The following is a 15,890-nucleotide window of genomic DNA, read 5'->3' as shown; positions in this document are numbered from 1 at the left end:
CCTTTCTTTTTTTTTTTTTAATTTTTTATTTATTTATGATAGTCACAGAGAGAGAGAGAGAGAGAGGCAGAGACACAGGCAGAGGGAGAAGCAGGCTCCATGCACCAGGAGCCCTACGTGGGATTCGATCCCAGGTCTCCAGGATCGCGCCCTGGGCCAAAGGCAGGCGCCAAACCGCTGCGCCACCCAGGGATCCCTAAATGAGCCTTTCTGACATATGATTGCCTCATGATAATTGATAATAACCACCTTCTATTGAGTGACCACTATGCACAATGCATTATACTCAGAACATCACTTAACTGTGAATTTGTCTCTTTAGGTGATCTGTTAGCAACTCTGCCCCAGAAGGGTTAAGGGCTACTTTTCGGGGACATAGACTACCTACATAGTCCTTTGCACCTCCTTGGAAATTCAACAGAGAAAAAATTGATAAAACAATAGGATTAGGGACTTTGTAAAAAAGATTGTTTATTTATTTATTTATTTATTTATTTATTTACTTACTTACTTATTTACTTATTTACTTATTAGAGAGAGAGAGAGACAGAGAGACAGCAAGCATAGCAGGGAGAGGGACAGAGGGAGAGGAATAATCTCCAGCAGACTCCCCACTGTGGGGAGCCTGGTGTGGGGCGATCCCATGATCCGAAGACCATGACATGAGTCAAGTGTCCGACGCTCAACTGACTGAGCTACCCAGGCACCCCAATAGGATAACATCTTGACAGGGTTTCTGACAACAAAATAAACCCCCTATCACTGAAGCCCCATTCATATTTATTGGGCTTTACACCACTTACTTGCTAAGAATAACAATAATAACATCAATACAGTAGCAGCAATAATAATAGCAATAATATCAAGATGTCTGGGTGGCTCAGCAGTTGAGCGTCTGCCTTTGGCTCAGGGCTTGATCTTGCGGTCCTGGGAAGGAGTCCCACATCAGGCTTGCTGCATGAGCCTGCTTCTCCCTCTGCCTATGTCTCTGCCTCTCTCTCTGTCTTTCATGAATAAATAAATAAATATTTAAAAATAGCAGTAATAAAAATAACTGCATATTTGTTATTTCACTTTATGTTGAATTTATGTGACCATGTACTCCCTTTATACACAGAGTTTATGTGCATATCTCTGTAATTAGAATTCAACATTGCTTTATAATTGTCTGTTTATGACTTGGCTTTCCTACTGATTTCTATCAGCCACTTAAAAAATTATATATTTTTATGGTGTACAATATGATTTGATACACATATACACAGTGTAATGATTACTCATGTTTAAGCTAGTTAACATATAATTTCCTCATATAGTTATCTTTTTTTTAGTTATCTTTTTTGTGATCAGAGACCTAAATTTACTCTCTTAGCATATTTTCAGTATTCAATACAACATTATTAACTGTAGTCATCATGCTGTACATTAGATCTCTAAGCTTAATTTATCCTGCATGAAGGGAACTTTGTACCCTTTGACCAATATTTCCCCATTCTGCCCCCAACTCCTGCTCAAACCCCTAGTAATCACCAATCTATGCTCTGCTTCTATGAGTCCAACTATTTTATTTCATTAAAAACCTTTTGTTAAAGGAAACTCTACACCCAATGTGGGGTTCGAACTCATGACCCTGAGATCAAGAGTCATGTGTATGAGTCCAGCTACTTTAAATTCCATGTATAAGTGGGGAGTCTGCATGGCTCAGTTGGTTAAACATCTGATTTTGGCTCAGGTCATGATCTCGTTGTTGTGAGATTGAGGCCCATGTGGAGGCTGCTTAAGATTCTCTCTTTCCGGGATCCCTGGGTGGCGCAGCGGTTTGGCGCCTGCCTTTGGCCCAGGGCGCGATCCTGGAGACCTGGGATCGAGTCCCACGTCGGGCTCCCGGTGCATGGAGCCTGCTTCTCCCTCTGCCTGTGTCTCTGCGCCTCTCTCTCTCTCTGTGACTATCATAAATAAATAAAAATTAAAAAAAAAAAAGATTCTCTCTTTCCCTCTCCCTTCGCCCCACCCCACTCATGCCCATGCACTCTCTCTCCTAAAATGTGTGTATATATATATATACACACACAAAGAGAGATTTTGTATATGTATATGTATGTATATATATATATATAAATTCCACATATAAGTGAGATTATGGAGTATCTATTTTTCTGTGCCTGTCATTTCATTTAGCATGTCCTCCAGTTTCTTTTTTCTTTTCTTTTTTTTTTTTAAGATTTTATTTATTCATGAGAGATGGAGAGGGAGAGAGGCAGAGACATAGACAGAGGGAGAACCAGGCTCCCTGTGGAGAGCCCAATGCGGGACTCCATCCCAGGACCCCAGGATCACGCCCTGAGCCAAATGCAGATACTCAACCATTGAGCCACCCAGGTGCCCCTGTCCTCCAGTGTCATCTATGTTGTCACAAATGATTGGATTTCCTTGTTTTTAAAGGCTGGTGTAATATTCCATTATATACTTACTATTTATACTGTTTTCCATTGTGGTGATACCAGTTTATACGCCCACTAACAGTGTGTGGGGGTTTCCTTTTTTCCACATCATTGCCAAAACTTAGCTTTTTTTTTTTTTTTATAATAACCATTCTAATCGATGTGAGGTGATATCTCATTGTGGTTTTATTTTGCACTTCCCTGATGACTAGTGATATTAAGCATCTTTTTATACACTGTTGGCCATTTTTATTTATTCTTTTGGGAAATGTCTGTGCAGGTCCTTTGTCCATTTTAAAAATTATTGACTTATGGGACACGTGGGTGGCTCAGCGGTTGAGCCTCTGCCTTCGGCTCAGGGTGTGATCCTGGAGTCCCGTGATCAACTACCACATTGGGACTCCTGCATGGAGCCTGCTTCTCCCTCTGCCTGTGTCTCTGCCTCTGTGTGTGTGTGTCTCTCATGAATAAATAAAATCTTAATTTTTATTTTAATTATTGACTTAAATTGACATACCATGTTATATTAATTTCAGGTGTACAACATATTGATTTGACACTTCTATACATTACTCAGTGCTCATTATGATATGCGTAACCACCATCAGTCACCACACAAGGTTAGTACAGTATTACTATGTTCCCTATGCTGTACTTTTCATTTCTGTAACTTATTTTATAACTTAAATTTGTACCTCTTAATCCCCTTCATCTATTTTGCCCAATCCCACTCATGTTCCCTCTGGACCACCAATTTGTTCTCTGCATTTAAGAGTCTGTTTTGGTTTTAGATTCTACATATCAGTGAAATCATATGGTATTTGTCTTTCTCTTTTTGACTTATTTCACTTAGCATAATATTCTAGAGGTCCATTCACATTGTGGCAAATGCCTTTGCCCATTTTAAAATCGAATTGTTTTCTTGCTATTCAGTTGAATTCCTTATATTCTTTGGGTATTAACCCCTTAACAGATGTATGGTTTGCGACTGTTTTCTCCCATTCTGTAAGTTGTCTCTTCACTATGTTGATTGTTCCCTTTGCTGCACAGAAGCTTTTTACTTTGATTAAATTCTCTATGAGTCACTTAAGGGCAGGGATCATGTAATATTCATCTCTGTATTCCCAAGATTCAGTCAAAGGATTGGCACAAAGTCATGCTGAGCAAATGGTTTATGTGTGTAAAGTAAGTAAATGATTGTGCTGTGACTTTATTATCTCATATGAGAAGGGATGTATCAGAGGGAAAACACTTTGCATAAAGGATACTGAATTTGAAACTCAACTCTGCTCCAGTTGGTTGGCCCCAGACAAGTCTCTTAACCTCTTGGAATATCTTTATATATAAAATCAAGTGATAATATTTCACTAAGAGGCTTCTGAGGCATAAATTGATGCTCTGAGCATAATGCATTGTACATAATGGTCACTCAAACGAAAGTAGTTATTATCAATTATCATGAGGCAACTGAATGTCAGAAAAGCTCACTTAGGGCCAAGCAGCTTATAAATCAAGGTTAGAAGTCAGATCTCCATGTCCTGTGCTAGCCACTGGAATGAATTAATTGAACAGGATCCCAGTCCTTGAGGAACTTACAATCAAATATGTGAAAGAGACAGTAACAGATAATACACAGTATGGTGGATGACATAGCAGAAACGTGTGCAAAGCATTGGGCCAACACAGAGGTGGCAATTAATTCTGCCTGGAAGAGCTGCAGTGAAGGTGACACTTCAGCTGTAGTGAGGGCGGAGTCTTGGAGAGTTTTCTAGATACTGAGTCTCAGAAGCTACCGGAACCAAGGTGCTGCGGGCACTGAGTCTCGGTCGGATATCGTTAATGGACACGGTCGAGGCGTTCCGTTAGTGTTTTCAGACGCCAGGGGGATCGCTGCAGCTTGGGCAGGTCTTCAACTTAAACAGTTCCCGGCCGCAGCAACAAAGGATGAACGGAGCTCTGGGAAAGGTAACGTATTTCCACGCACGCAGGGCGCGGCAGAGGTGGTGGGGAGAGCAGAGCTGGGAGGTGGCGGCGAGGATATCCCCGCCTCTGCAGACATCCGGGTCTGAGACACCGGCGAGAACAGGGTTTTCCCGGCAGCACACGCGGCGCCTTGTAGTCACGGGGCTGTGCTCCCTCCACTCCTTCCCCCGCGCGACCGGTGGCGCCGACCCGTGGGCCACGCCCCCTCCGCCAGCCACACTCGCCGCCCATTGGCCGGGAAGGAGAAGAGCCCCACGGTGGGAATCTTGGAACCAGGATAAGTTCCCATCATCTGTATGACCTTGAGCAGGTCACTTTAGTTTTGCACTACCAGAGTGGCTTCTAAGTTTACCCCTTTATTGGTAACCTGATGGGGCTGTGAGGCTACTTGGCGATAAGAAAGGGGTAATAAACTAAATTTTTACTTACAAAACCAAATATTTAAATAACTGCAGTAAAAACCGTCTGAATCATGATAAATGAATGCATTCCCTGGTCTTCCCTTGCCCTCTTAACAGATTTCGGTTGTGTTCTTTTAGTTGTGTAATGCTGCTGAGGATAATGACTTACTTTTAGCAATTTATGTTAAATTTTATTTTAGGCATTAATTGTAGAAATCTTATGTCCCTGATGTATATAGATCAGTATGATCTTTGCTGCTCATGGATCTACCAGTAGTTAATCTTGGGGTAGTCTCTGAATGTCATCAGGCTTGCTTCCTTAATGGCTCAAACCTTACTTCTTTATAAAATAACTCATTAATATTCACTTTAGCCTAATTGTGAGAATTTGGCCACATCTGGTGAGAGGATAATAGGGGAAAAATCAGACAGTTTCAAAATTCCACTGTTACATATGGTCAGATTGGTGACTCCATGCTCCTGCTCCATTTGCTTTGATTCTGAGGGCTGCTGAAAGGAAGGGATAAGTTTTCAAGGCATACTGTTTCCTAACGTTCTATACTACAGGAGAGCCCATGTAAATCTGTCACTAGGGCATCACCTAAAGAAAAAAGGCCAGATAGACCTCTCTAAGTCTGATGTCACTGTTATCTTCCAGATGCCCTTTTTACTGATTTTATTCTTCCACTCTGCCCTACTGCTTTGGCTAGAGAGTCTCACTTGCAGTGCCCACACTCTCCTCACCACCTATCCAAATGCTGCATTCTTCAACACCCAGCTCAGGTCTCATATTTTCCATAAAACTTTTCTGACTACTCTGGCCAAAATGACTTTATTTTCTGAACTAGCTGCTTTATCTCTTGGCATCTAATCCTATGTAGTCTTGTGACCATCTTTGTCTCAGCCTGTCTGGCAGTGTTATTACTTTACCTTTACAAGGAAAACCCAGGGAATTTACATCAGACCTGGGTTCTATATCTTGCTGTGTATATGACCTTAGGTGTGTTGTTTGACCTCTCTGAGCTTCAGTTTCATGTCTGTAAAATGCAAATAATGATGCCCACCATACGGAATCATTGTAAAGATTATAGAAGATAATGTAAATAAGAGTACTTGGAAGGTACGAAGGACTATATATGCAGGAATACTGATATTATTCTAAAGTTTATATATTGCTTTCATTGTCATAATTTCGTTTGATTTTCACAGGCACAACAAACGAGGAAATGGAAGCTACTGGCACAGGGTCTGGTACATAATAGGTTCTCAGATGTCCCACTGAATGCCTGAATTGTTAAATGCTTTTTTATAATAGGTCTACAGCCATTTAAGTGGTAGAGCTGAGACTGGAGCCTAGTGTTTCTACCTCTCCCAAGACCCCACTGCTTTTCCTTTTTTGAGTATTTCACATCTCCGAGTTTGATAATCTTGGTTTTCTTCATCTGTGAAATGAATGAAAACCTTCCAAGTTGCCAATCCTTCCCTTCCCTATCCAGCCCGTTACACTAATCTCACATTACAATGTAATAAATAATTTGCTCATTTACTGTCTTCACTAGAAAGATTTGAGGGTAGGCAACAATATTTTCCTTATGTGTATATGTACCCAGACTACAGTGTACTTGGCCTAAAGTAGTACATGTTAAATACTGAGTGAATAAGTGACTGAACAAAAGTTAACATTACATGTAAGTACATGGTGGAGCTGGGACTAGAACTTCAAATTCTTAGCTCACTACTCTTTGGAAACCCAAGAAGTTTTTAGCTTCTAGCCCTCTCACATTTTATTTTATTTTTTTAAAGATTTATTTATTTTTTTGAAAGAAAGGGAGAGAGAGAGCAGGCATATGAGCAAGGGGAGGAACAGAAACAAGGAGATGGAGAGAATCTCCAGTAGACTCCCGCTGACCCTGGCGCCTGATGTGGGGCTCAATCCCAGGACCCTGAGATCATGACCTGAGCTGAAACCAAAAATTGAATGCTCAGCCAACTGAGCCATCCAGGCATCCCCCACTCACATTTTAGATGAGTGAAAAGCCCAACTTTACTGGAATAAAACTGGGTGGAATCTCATACCTCTCTGGTTCAATAGAAATAGTAAGTAGGAGTAGTTTTAAGACCATAATGGCTGAGGGGATGGGGTAACTGGTTGATGGACATTAAGGAGGGCACATGATGTAATGAGCATTGGGTATTATATAAGACTGATAAATCACTGACCTCTACTTATGAAACTAATGTAGTAAATGCTAATTAATTGAATTTAAATAATTTTTTTAAAAGACCATAATGCTGATATTCATCACACCCCAGAAAACATACTGATCAATCAAGATGGCAGGATAATGTCTGTGGAAGTCAGAATCCACCAGGGAATGAGTAATGACTCACTTGCTGAGTTACTTTACACAGAAAATGGATGGTCCTTGAGTATCCAGTTTAGGTCTGGATATCACTTACCCTGAGATTACTGTTCTTTCCTCAGGGATTACCATACCTCTGAACCACAAGGATATGGTTAGGCCAGGGGTGGTGATCACAAAAGGTATGCCAGGAGGAGTAACCTTGGGGACTGATCTCATAGTAAAAACACATTGAAGGCCAACATGGAGCAGAGTTCCTATGAATAAATAACTGAGAACTGAAGCAAACAAACCCAACAGACATGAATTAGGAGGACATAAAATGTGAAATAGGAGGGCATAAATTTCAGCGTGCCTAGAAGGGCAGGGAATCTAAAAGCCCAGGAAAATGATCAAGAAGTTGGCTACTTCCTGGTCACTATTAGACTATAAGCTGTAGGACAGGGATATTTTACTAGTTTGTTCATGGCTTTATCTTCAGCAACTGTCATGCAGTAGAGTACGTATTGTTTAATAAATGAGGAACTGAACAATCACTACCGTTATCACTGCTACCAAGTTGATCATTAACAATATGTTTTGCACTTGCTAAGTCCTTTTCATATATTATCTAATGTAATCATGTCAACAACTATATGAGGTAAACATTTTTATAACTTCTTAAATTTTTTTTAAGATTTTATTTTTTTATTCATGAGAGAGAGAGAGAGAGAGAGGCAGAGACACAGGCAGATGGGATCCCTGGGTGGCGCAGCGGTTTGGCGCCTGCCTTTGGCCCAGGGCGCGATCCCGGAGACCGGGGATGGAATCCCACATCGGGCTCCCGGTGCATGGAGCCTGCTTCTCCCTCTGCCTGTGTCTCTGCCTCTCTATCTCTCTGTAACTATCATAAATAAATAAAAATTAAAAAAAAAAAAAAAAGAGACACAGGCAGAGGGAGAAGCAGGCTCCATGCAGGGACCCTGGTGTGGGACTCGATCCTGGGTCTCCAAGATCACACCCTGGGCCGAAGGCAGGTGCTAAACCATTGAGCCACCAGGGATCCCCTATAACTTCTTTAAAGATAAGGAGGGGCACCTGAGTGGCTCGGTTGGTTGAATGTCCGTCCAACTCTTGGTTTTCAATCTTTTCCTGATCTCAGGGTCATGGGTGTCTCCTTGGGATTCTCACCACTCAGTGGGAGAGTATGCTTGGAATTCTCTCCTCTCTGCCACCCAGAGTAAATAAATAAATCTTAAAAAAAAATAAGTGAAGTTTAGAGGAATTTATTAATCCAATCAGCACACCACCTACAGTGTGCCAGAAAGTATGGTAGATGTTGGGATGTAGCAGTTTCCTGTCTTCATGGAACTTGTGTTCTTAGCAAAAGAGACAGGCTAAACATATAACTGCTATAACTACATATAACTAATTGTGATAAATGCCCCAAAATAAATATTCTGGGTGCTATGTAAGTGTATAACAGCAGGATCCAAGTAAATCTGAGCAGTAAGGAAAGTTTTCTTGAGGATTTTACATGACTAAGACTTAAAGAATGATAGAATTTGGGACGCCTGGGTGGCTCAGCGGTTGAGCGTCTGCCTTCGGCTCAGGGCGTGATCCCGGGATCTGGGATCGAGTCCTACATTGGGCTCCTTGTGGGGAGCCTGCTTATGTCTCTGCCTCTCTCTGTGCCTCTCATAAATAAATAAAATCCTTAAAAAAAAAAAAAAGAACGATAGAATTTAAACAGAGAGAACAGAGAGAATATGCACAAAGGCCCTGAAATGAGAATATATTTGAAGTTCCGGAGAGCCCAGATGAAATTGGGAGGGAGGGAAGCAGTGGGGCTTGGATCAAGGGAGGGTATGCAGAGAAATATGGGGATGAGGCTTGGGGAGATGGTAGAGGATTAGACTTAACATTTTAGGTAACCACAGTTATTTTGAAACAATTTAGCCCTGGAGGAAGGTAGGATACAGGGCTTAGCAAAGCTCAGCTGCAGCCTAGAAATACAATCTAACAGTTATGCTAGAAGGCCAGATATTTCTTTCTTTTCTTTTCTTTCTTTTCTTTTCTTTTCTTTTCTTTTCTTTTCTTTTCTTTTCTTTTCTTTTCTTTTCTTTTCTTTCTTTTCTTTTCTTTTCTTTTCTTTTCTTTTTCTTTTCTTTTCTTTTCTTTTTCTTTCCTTTTCTCTTTTCTCTTTTCTTCTTCCTTCCTTCTTTCCTTCCTTCCTTCCTTCCTTCCTTCCTTCCTTCCTTCCTTCCTTCCTTTCTTTCATGATCATACTATTACATTTAGCAATCAAAAGCATGGGTGTGGAAAAACAAAACAAAACAAAACAAAACAATGACATTAAAACCCTTTGTTGGAATGCTTTACACTTTCCACAGAACAGAAACTGAAATAACCTATTACACAATTAGTCACAAATACAGTCCTCAAGTTTTTTGCCCATACACATGAGTATGGTCTAAAACTTATCTTTGTAGCAGGTAGGCCCTGCCACCACTGTGCTTGGCTGAATTCACAAATCCATTGTAACCTGTGGCTTCCCTGTCACTTCCCTGGCTCTCCTCTCCTACTAGGCTTTGTTTCCTGGCAGTAATTAAAACCTTCTGTTACTGCCACAGCTGCTGCTGCTGCTGGAATCACCATAGTCACCTTGGTTTCATGATTTGTCAAAGTATTGGCCTCCACCACCATAGGGACCAGAGCTTCTGCCTCCAAAATGTCCTCCTTTTAGGATCCAACATTTGAGGATTGATTGTTGTAATTGCCAAAGTTATAGCTTGCGCTACCTCCAAAGTGGCTTCTATCATTAGCAAATCCATTACAGCCATCTCCACTGCCCCGTATCCACCACTACCTCGACTGCCACCAAAGCCACCTACCCCACTGAAGTTACCTTGCAACCAAAGTTGTCATTCCCACCAAAACCACCTCCACAGTTTCCAGAACCACTTTAGTCTCTGGCTGGATGAAGCACTAGCCATCTCTTGCTTATATAGGGCTTTCCTTACTTCACAGTTGTGGCCATTCACAGTATGGTATTTTTTAATGACAGTCTTGTCTACAGAGTCATGGTCATCAAATGTTACAAAAACAAAGCTTCTCTTTCTGCCCCTGCCTCAGTCAGTCATGATCTCAATCACTTCAATTTTCCCATACTATTCAAAGTAATCTCTCAGATGATGTTCTTCAGTGTCTTCTTTAATGCCACCAACAAAAATCTTTTTCACAGTTAAGTGGGCACCAGATCTTTGAGAATCTTTTCTTGAGACAGCTCTCTTTTGTTCTCTTCCATCCACCTTGTGTGGCCTTGCATTCATGGCTGCATCTACCTTTTCCACAGTGGCATTCAACTCTTCCGTCCACCTTGTGTGGCCTTGCATTCATGGCTGCATCTGCCTCTTCCACAATGGCATACGTGACAAACTTAAAGCCTTTGGAGTGCTTGGTGGTTGGACCCTCATATTCACACAGTCCGTAAGGGTTCCTCGTTGCTCAAAATGACTTCTCAGACTTTTCTCAGACTTTCATCCATTGTTTCAAAGCTCAAGCCTCCAGTGAAGAACTTCCACGGCTGCGCAGGCTCTTTGGGAGACTGACTTAGATATGACGGTGGTGGGAGAGGAAACTTTAACAATGTTTACTTGGTGGTGTCCACAGGCAGAAAGCTCTTTTTAAAAAAATTGAGATATAATTCACATACTATAATATCCACCCTTTTAAGATGGAAAATTCAGTGGTTTTTAGTACATTTACAAAGTTGGGCAGCTATCATCACTATCTAATTCCAGAACATTTCCTTTACTCGAAAAAAAACCCATAAGCAGTCATTCCTCATTCATCCCTCTGCTCATCCCCACATAACCCCTAATCTGCTTTGTGGGTATAGATTTGTCTGTTCTTGTCATTTCATGTAAATTAAATCATATGTACACAAGGCCAAGTATTTCTTTAGTGACTTGCCAAAGATCATACAACTATTAAAATGGAAGTTTTGATATTCAAACCCATGTTTGTGTGAATCTATATATAACCTGTGCTCTTAACTGCCATAAAGACTTAGTTCAAAGACAGACTTTGACACTCAACATATTAAACATATTAAGAAGAGATCTAGACCAAAGGGAAAACTATTAACAAAAGCAATTTTGAAAGAACTTGGGAAAAGGTCAGCTAGAAGACCACTCGCCAGCTGTGTGCTTTGGGCATTCTGATTCACCTTTCCAAGCTTTAGTTTCCTCACAGTAAAATGAGTAGAAAAACCTACCTCACGGAACGGTTGTGAGGATTTAAGGAAATGATATTTGGCATATAGCAGGTGCTCAACAAATGGTAGGATTATTGATACTATTATTATTAGCATATGAATTTCATGAATTGGTATTACTCTTTTGAGAGGTCGTGTGGTAGACTGGAAGACATGGGGTTTGGATTCAGTCAGCCGTGGGTTTGAATTCTTGGCACCTCTTATCAAACCTATAACTTTGGACAATTTTCCTAAGCCTCTCATTTTTCCTCTGTAAAATAGACACAATTGTCTCAATTATGTCTCTATCGGAGTAGTGTAAAGATGAACTGAAATAGTATGTGTAAAGTGATTAGCACAAGGGATATACTCAGTAAGCGGTAGAAACTGCCATTTTAAATATTTGTTAATAAACAAAAGTATTCTGTTAATACCTGTAAAACAGCTTTTAGTTGCCTGCCTCATGGGCCCCTGACTCACTACTGTCTCCACTCACCTAAGGGTTCTGGTGTGTGAAGCTAGTCATACGGTCTAGATTGGCCTCATGACTTCAGTCTTTAGTAGCTGTGCAGTCCCTCTGTTCTTGGCTCCCGAGCTCACGGCACAAGTATTTTTGTAACCCACTGCAGCAGCTGTGTCCCTGTTCATTCATTCATTCACTAACGTCACCACCCTCTTTATTTGCTGCAGAGCTATAGCCGCTCTTCATTTGCTGACTGGGGGGAGTGGGTATTTGTGGATATAGTCCCAAAATAGATTACTTTTGTTCTGATAAATAATGCCGAGCATTGCAGGGGAGAGGAAGCACATTTCCCAGAGCTGAAATGGAGAGTTCACACCACAATTTGAATGTCTTCCAGAAAGTTGTCAACCCTTAAGCCTGGCTTTTAGATAATTAAATCCTTTGCTTTTGTAGAGACTGAGAAATCTGAGTGATTAACGTGAGGGAAAAAATCAGTGTCATCTAGATCTTTCTTCCCATTCAGTTCCTCTTCTGTATGAAGTGACCTACTTAAGAATATATTCTGGGGGTGCCTGGGTGGCGGAGTTGGTTAAGCATCTAACTCTTGGTTTCGGCTCAGACCCTCTCCCTCTGTCCTGCCTCACTCATGCTCTCTCTCTCTCTCTCTCTCTCTCTCAGATAAATAAACTGTTTAAAAAAAAATTGAGGAGGGGGAAGGGAAAAGCTTGAGCAAATTTAGGAAAAGTATCCCAGAGAATGAAGAGAAGATTGGAAATGATATGAATAGATGGAAGGAAGGGCAAAATGCATAGATGATCCTAAAAACTGCAATTAAATTGGATACTAAAGGACTTTGTAATTATGCGTACAGTATGCTTAACCTAATATTGGCTGGCATAAAAGGCAGGGAAGACAACAGGGAGTCCCAGAAGACAGGAGCTCCAGCCACTAGCCAGTACTTCTGCCAGTACTTCCCCTCTCTGGAGTTAGAATAGATGAGTCTAAGGTTCCTCCAGTCCCAAGATCTATCAACCATGACGAACAGAATAGAGATGAGTGAACAGAATATATATTTATTTTATAATAAAATAAAATATTTATTTTATTTATTTCGGAGAGAGAGAGAGAGCGAGAGGGCACGAAGGTGTAGTGGGGAAGGACAAAGGGAGAAGGAGAGGAAGAATCTCAAGCGGACTCCATGCTGAGCACAGAGCCAGACGCAGGGCTTGATCTCACAACCCTGAGCTCATGACCTGAACAAAACCAAGAGTTGGTTGCTTAACTGACTTGAGCCACTGAGGGGTACCCCCCCCCCGCCGCTGGTTTCTTAAGCACTAACAGATTTGAGAGAGGGTGTTGAATAGTGGGAAACTTAATGGACTTTAGAGTCAGAGAATCCTAAGATCCTATGCTAATTCTAATAGTGGCTGTTTGACTTTGGGTAACTTATTTAATCTCCATTTCTTCAACTGTAAAATGGGATAATAATACAGAATAATAATATTCTGTAAGGGAATTATGATTTAGATATATGGTAGGTACTCAACAAAATAGATGTGGATGCTTAATAAATGGTAGCCATGATTATCACTCATTCACTTTCTAATCATTTATTTATTTACAAAAACAAATCTTGATTGAATGTCTACAATGTACCTGAGAGGAATACAACATGACCCTTGCCCCTGAGGAGTTTTTGTTTAGCATAGTGATGTATGGGTGTTTGAAGAGTTCCAGTGAATCTCCCTAAGTAGTGTGCAAACTTTTGGATATTCATGCTTGTATGTATTTTTCTGAGGAGAATGTTCATGACTGAGCACATTCTCAATGTGCTCAGTGTTACAGACATAACACTCCAAAAGCTAAAAACTTCTCCTGGCCATTTCCACCTGAATTTCCTGCCAGAGGTGCTTATTATTCATACCACCTATTTTGACTTAAATCCTATAATACCGGGATCCCTGGGTGGCGCAGTGGTTTAGCGCCTGCCTTTGGCCCAGGGCGCGATCCTGGAGACCTGGGATCGAATCCCACGTCGGGCTCCCGGTGCATGGAGCCTGCTTCTCCCTCTGCCTGTGTCTCTGCCTCTCTCTCTCTCTCTCTCTGTGACTATCATAAATAAATAAAAATTAAAAAAATTAAAAAAAAAAAAAATCCTATAATACCTGTGGTTCTGTTTAGCTGTTTAATACAGGTGTATTTCTGTATCTCCAATCATTTGAACTCCTCCAGGATAGGGATTGTGCTTACATTTTTTTGAACAGCTTTATTGAGATACTATTCATATATTTACCCATTTAAAATATATAATTCAATGACTTTTAATATATTCAAAGTATGAGGTACCTGGCTGGCTCAGTCAGTACAGTATGGGAGAGTATGTGACTCTTGATCCCAGGGTCACGTGTTTGAGCCCCACATTGGGCTTAGAGATTACAGGTGTGTGTGTGTGTGTGTGTGTGTGTGTGTGTGTGTATACTCAGAATGTACATCCATTACTACAATCAATTTCAGAACATTTTCATCACCCCAAAAAGAAACTCCATTATCTCTTAGTTGTCATCCCTACCACCCCAAACCCTCCAGCTCTAATCAACCACTAATCTATTTTCTTTGTCTATAGATTTGCCTATTCTGGGTATTTCATATTAATGGAGTCATACAGTATTTTTCTCTTTCTAACTAGCTTCTTTCACTTAGCATAATATTTTCAAAGTTTGTCTATTTGTTACATTTTGTTTTTATATTCCCTTTAATACTCAGCACAGTAGTTGGCATATAATAGCCTTTTTAAAAATAATATTTATTTTAGAATTGTTTTAGAATTACATGGGGATCCCTGGGTGGCTCAGCGGTTTCACGCCTGCCTTTGGCCCAGGGCGCAATCCCAGAGTCCCGGGATCGAATCCCACATCGGTTTCCCGACATGGAGCCTGCTTCTCCCTCTGCCTGTGTCTCTGCCTCTCTCTCTCTCTCTGTGTGTCTATCATGAATAAATAAAAATAAATCTTTAAAAAAAAAAAAAGAATTCCAGATAAGTTGCAAAGATAGTACAGAGAATTCCCATATACCTCATATCCAGTTTTGCCTATTACTGTCTTACATTAGTATGGTATGCTTTTCATAATGAACTGAAATTAATAATTATTACTAATTAAAGTCCATACTTTATTCGTATTTCTTTCATTTTTTAAAATCTTTTTTTTTTAAGATTTTATTTATTTATTCAGGAGAGAGAGAGGCAGAGACACAGGCAGAGGAAAAGCAGGCTCCATGCAGGGAGCCTGACATGGGACTCGATCCTGGGTCCCCAGGATCAGGCCGTGGGCTGAAGGCGAAGCTAAACCGCTGAGCCATCTGGGCTGCCCTCATTTTATAAAATCTAATGTCATTTTTCTGTTCCAGGATTCCATCTGGAATATTATATTACATTTAGTCATCATGTCTCCTTAGGCTTCTCTTGTCTGTGACAATTTCTCAGACTTTCTTTTGTGTAATAGGATTTTAACATATACATATTGAAAGGATTGTTTGATATTGATATGATATACATATTGATTAAATTGTTACCATTAGAGGATAGGAATTTCTCTTCATGTTATGGGGCCTTAGGATATTTAGAATTTATTACCTAATTGCTTTATAAAAAGACCTTTATGTTAAACACTCCTTTAGTAAAGCTATTCCACTGTTGTTTCTAGTGGGTGCCAGCAGGGCAGAGTGAGTTTGAAAGAAAGGGAGGGTGGAAACTTAGGAAAGCTGCCATTGCTACTGCCTCCTCTCATTATTATTGTTTTGTTGATATTGATGTCATTATCATTACTAAGACAGTGTGCTGTAACAGAGGCACACTTTTTTGTGGAGTAAAACAGTCCTCTTAGACACTTATTAGCCATAATTTCTTGGAATATAAACTCTGTGAGCCTCAGTAGTCTCATCTGTGAAATTGTCTTGCAGTCTTTTGAGAATTAGGGAATGGTTTAAGTCCTTTGCCACAGTGCC

The 15,890-nt window shown here is 40.5% G+C and overlaps 1 protein-coding gene across 7 annotated transcripts in view; it reads left to right on the top strand.

Moving 5' to 3' along the window:
• MRPL48 (mitochondrial ribosomal protein L48) overlaps positions 1 to 15,890 on the top strand; it is a 100,482-nt gene that overhangs the window by 31,796 nt on the left and 52,796 nt on the right. For 3 of the 7 annotated variants that reach the window (XM_049098897.1, XM_025459053.3, XM_049098899.1), the window contains one exon: positions 2,978 to 3,061. The exons of 2 other annotated variants lie outside the window; for them this stretch is intronic. In XM_049098897.1, coding sequence (XP_048954854.1) covers positions 3,032 to 3,061 — 30 coding nt within the window. In that variant the 5' untranslated portion in view covers positions 2,978 to 3,031. Of the gene's footprint in view, positions 1 to 2,977; positions 3,062 to 4,077; positions 4,407 to 15,890 lie in introns of those variants that run through there. 2 more of the 7 variants (XM_025459058.3, XM_025459055.3) reach the window with 2 other exon arrangements.

Source organism: Canis lupus, chromosome 21 (assembly GCF_003254725.2).
Source record: "Canis lupus dingo isolate Sandy chromosome 21, ASM325472v2, whole genome shotgun sequence".
NCBI lineage: Eukaryota > Metazoa > Chordata > Mammalia > Carnivora > Canidae > Canis > Canis lupus.
This window is presented reverse-complemented; position numbering and strand designations above follow the sequence as displayed.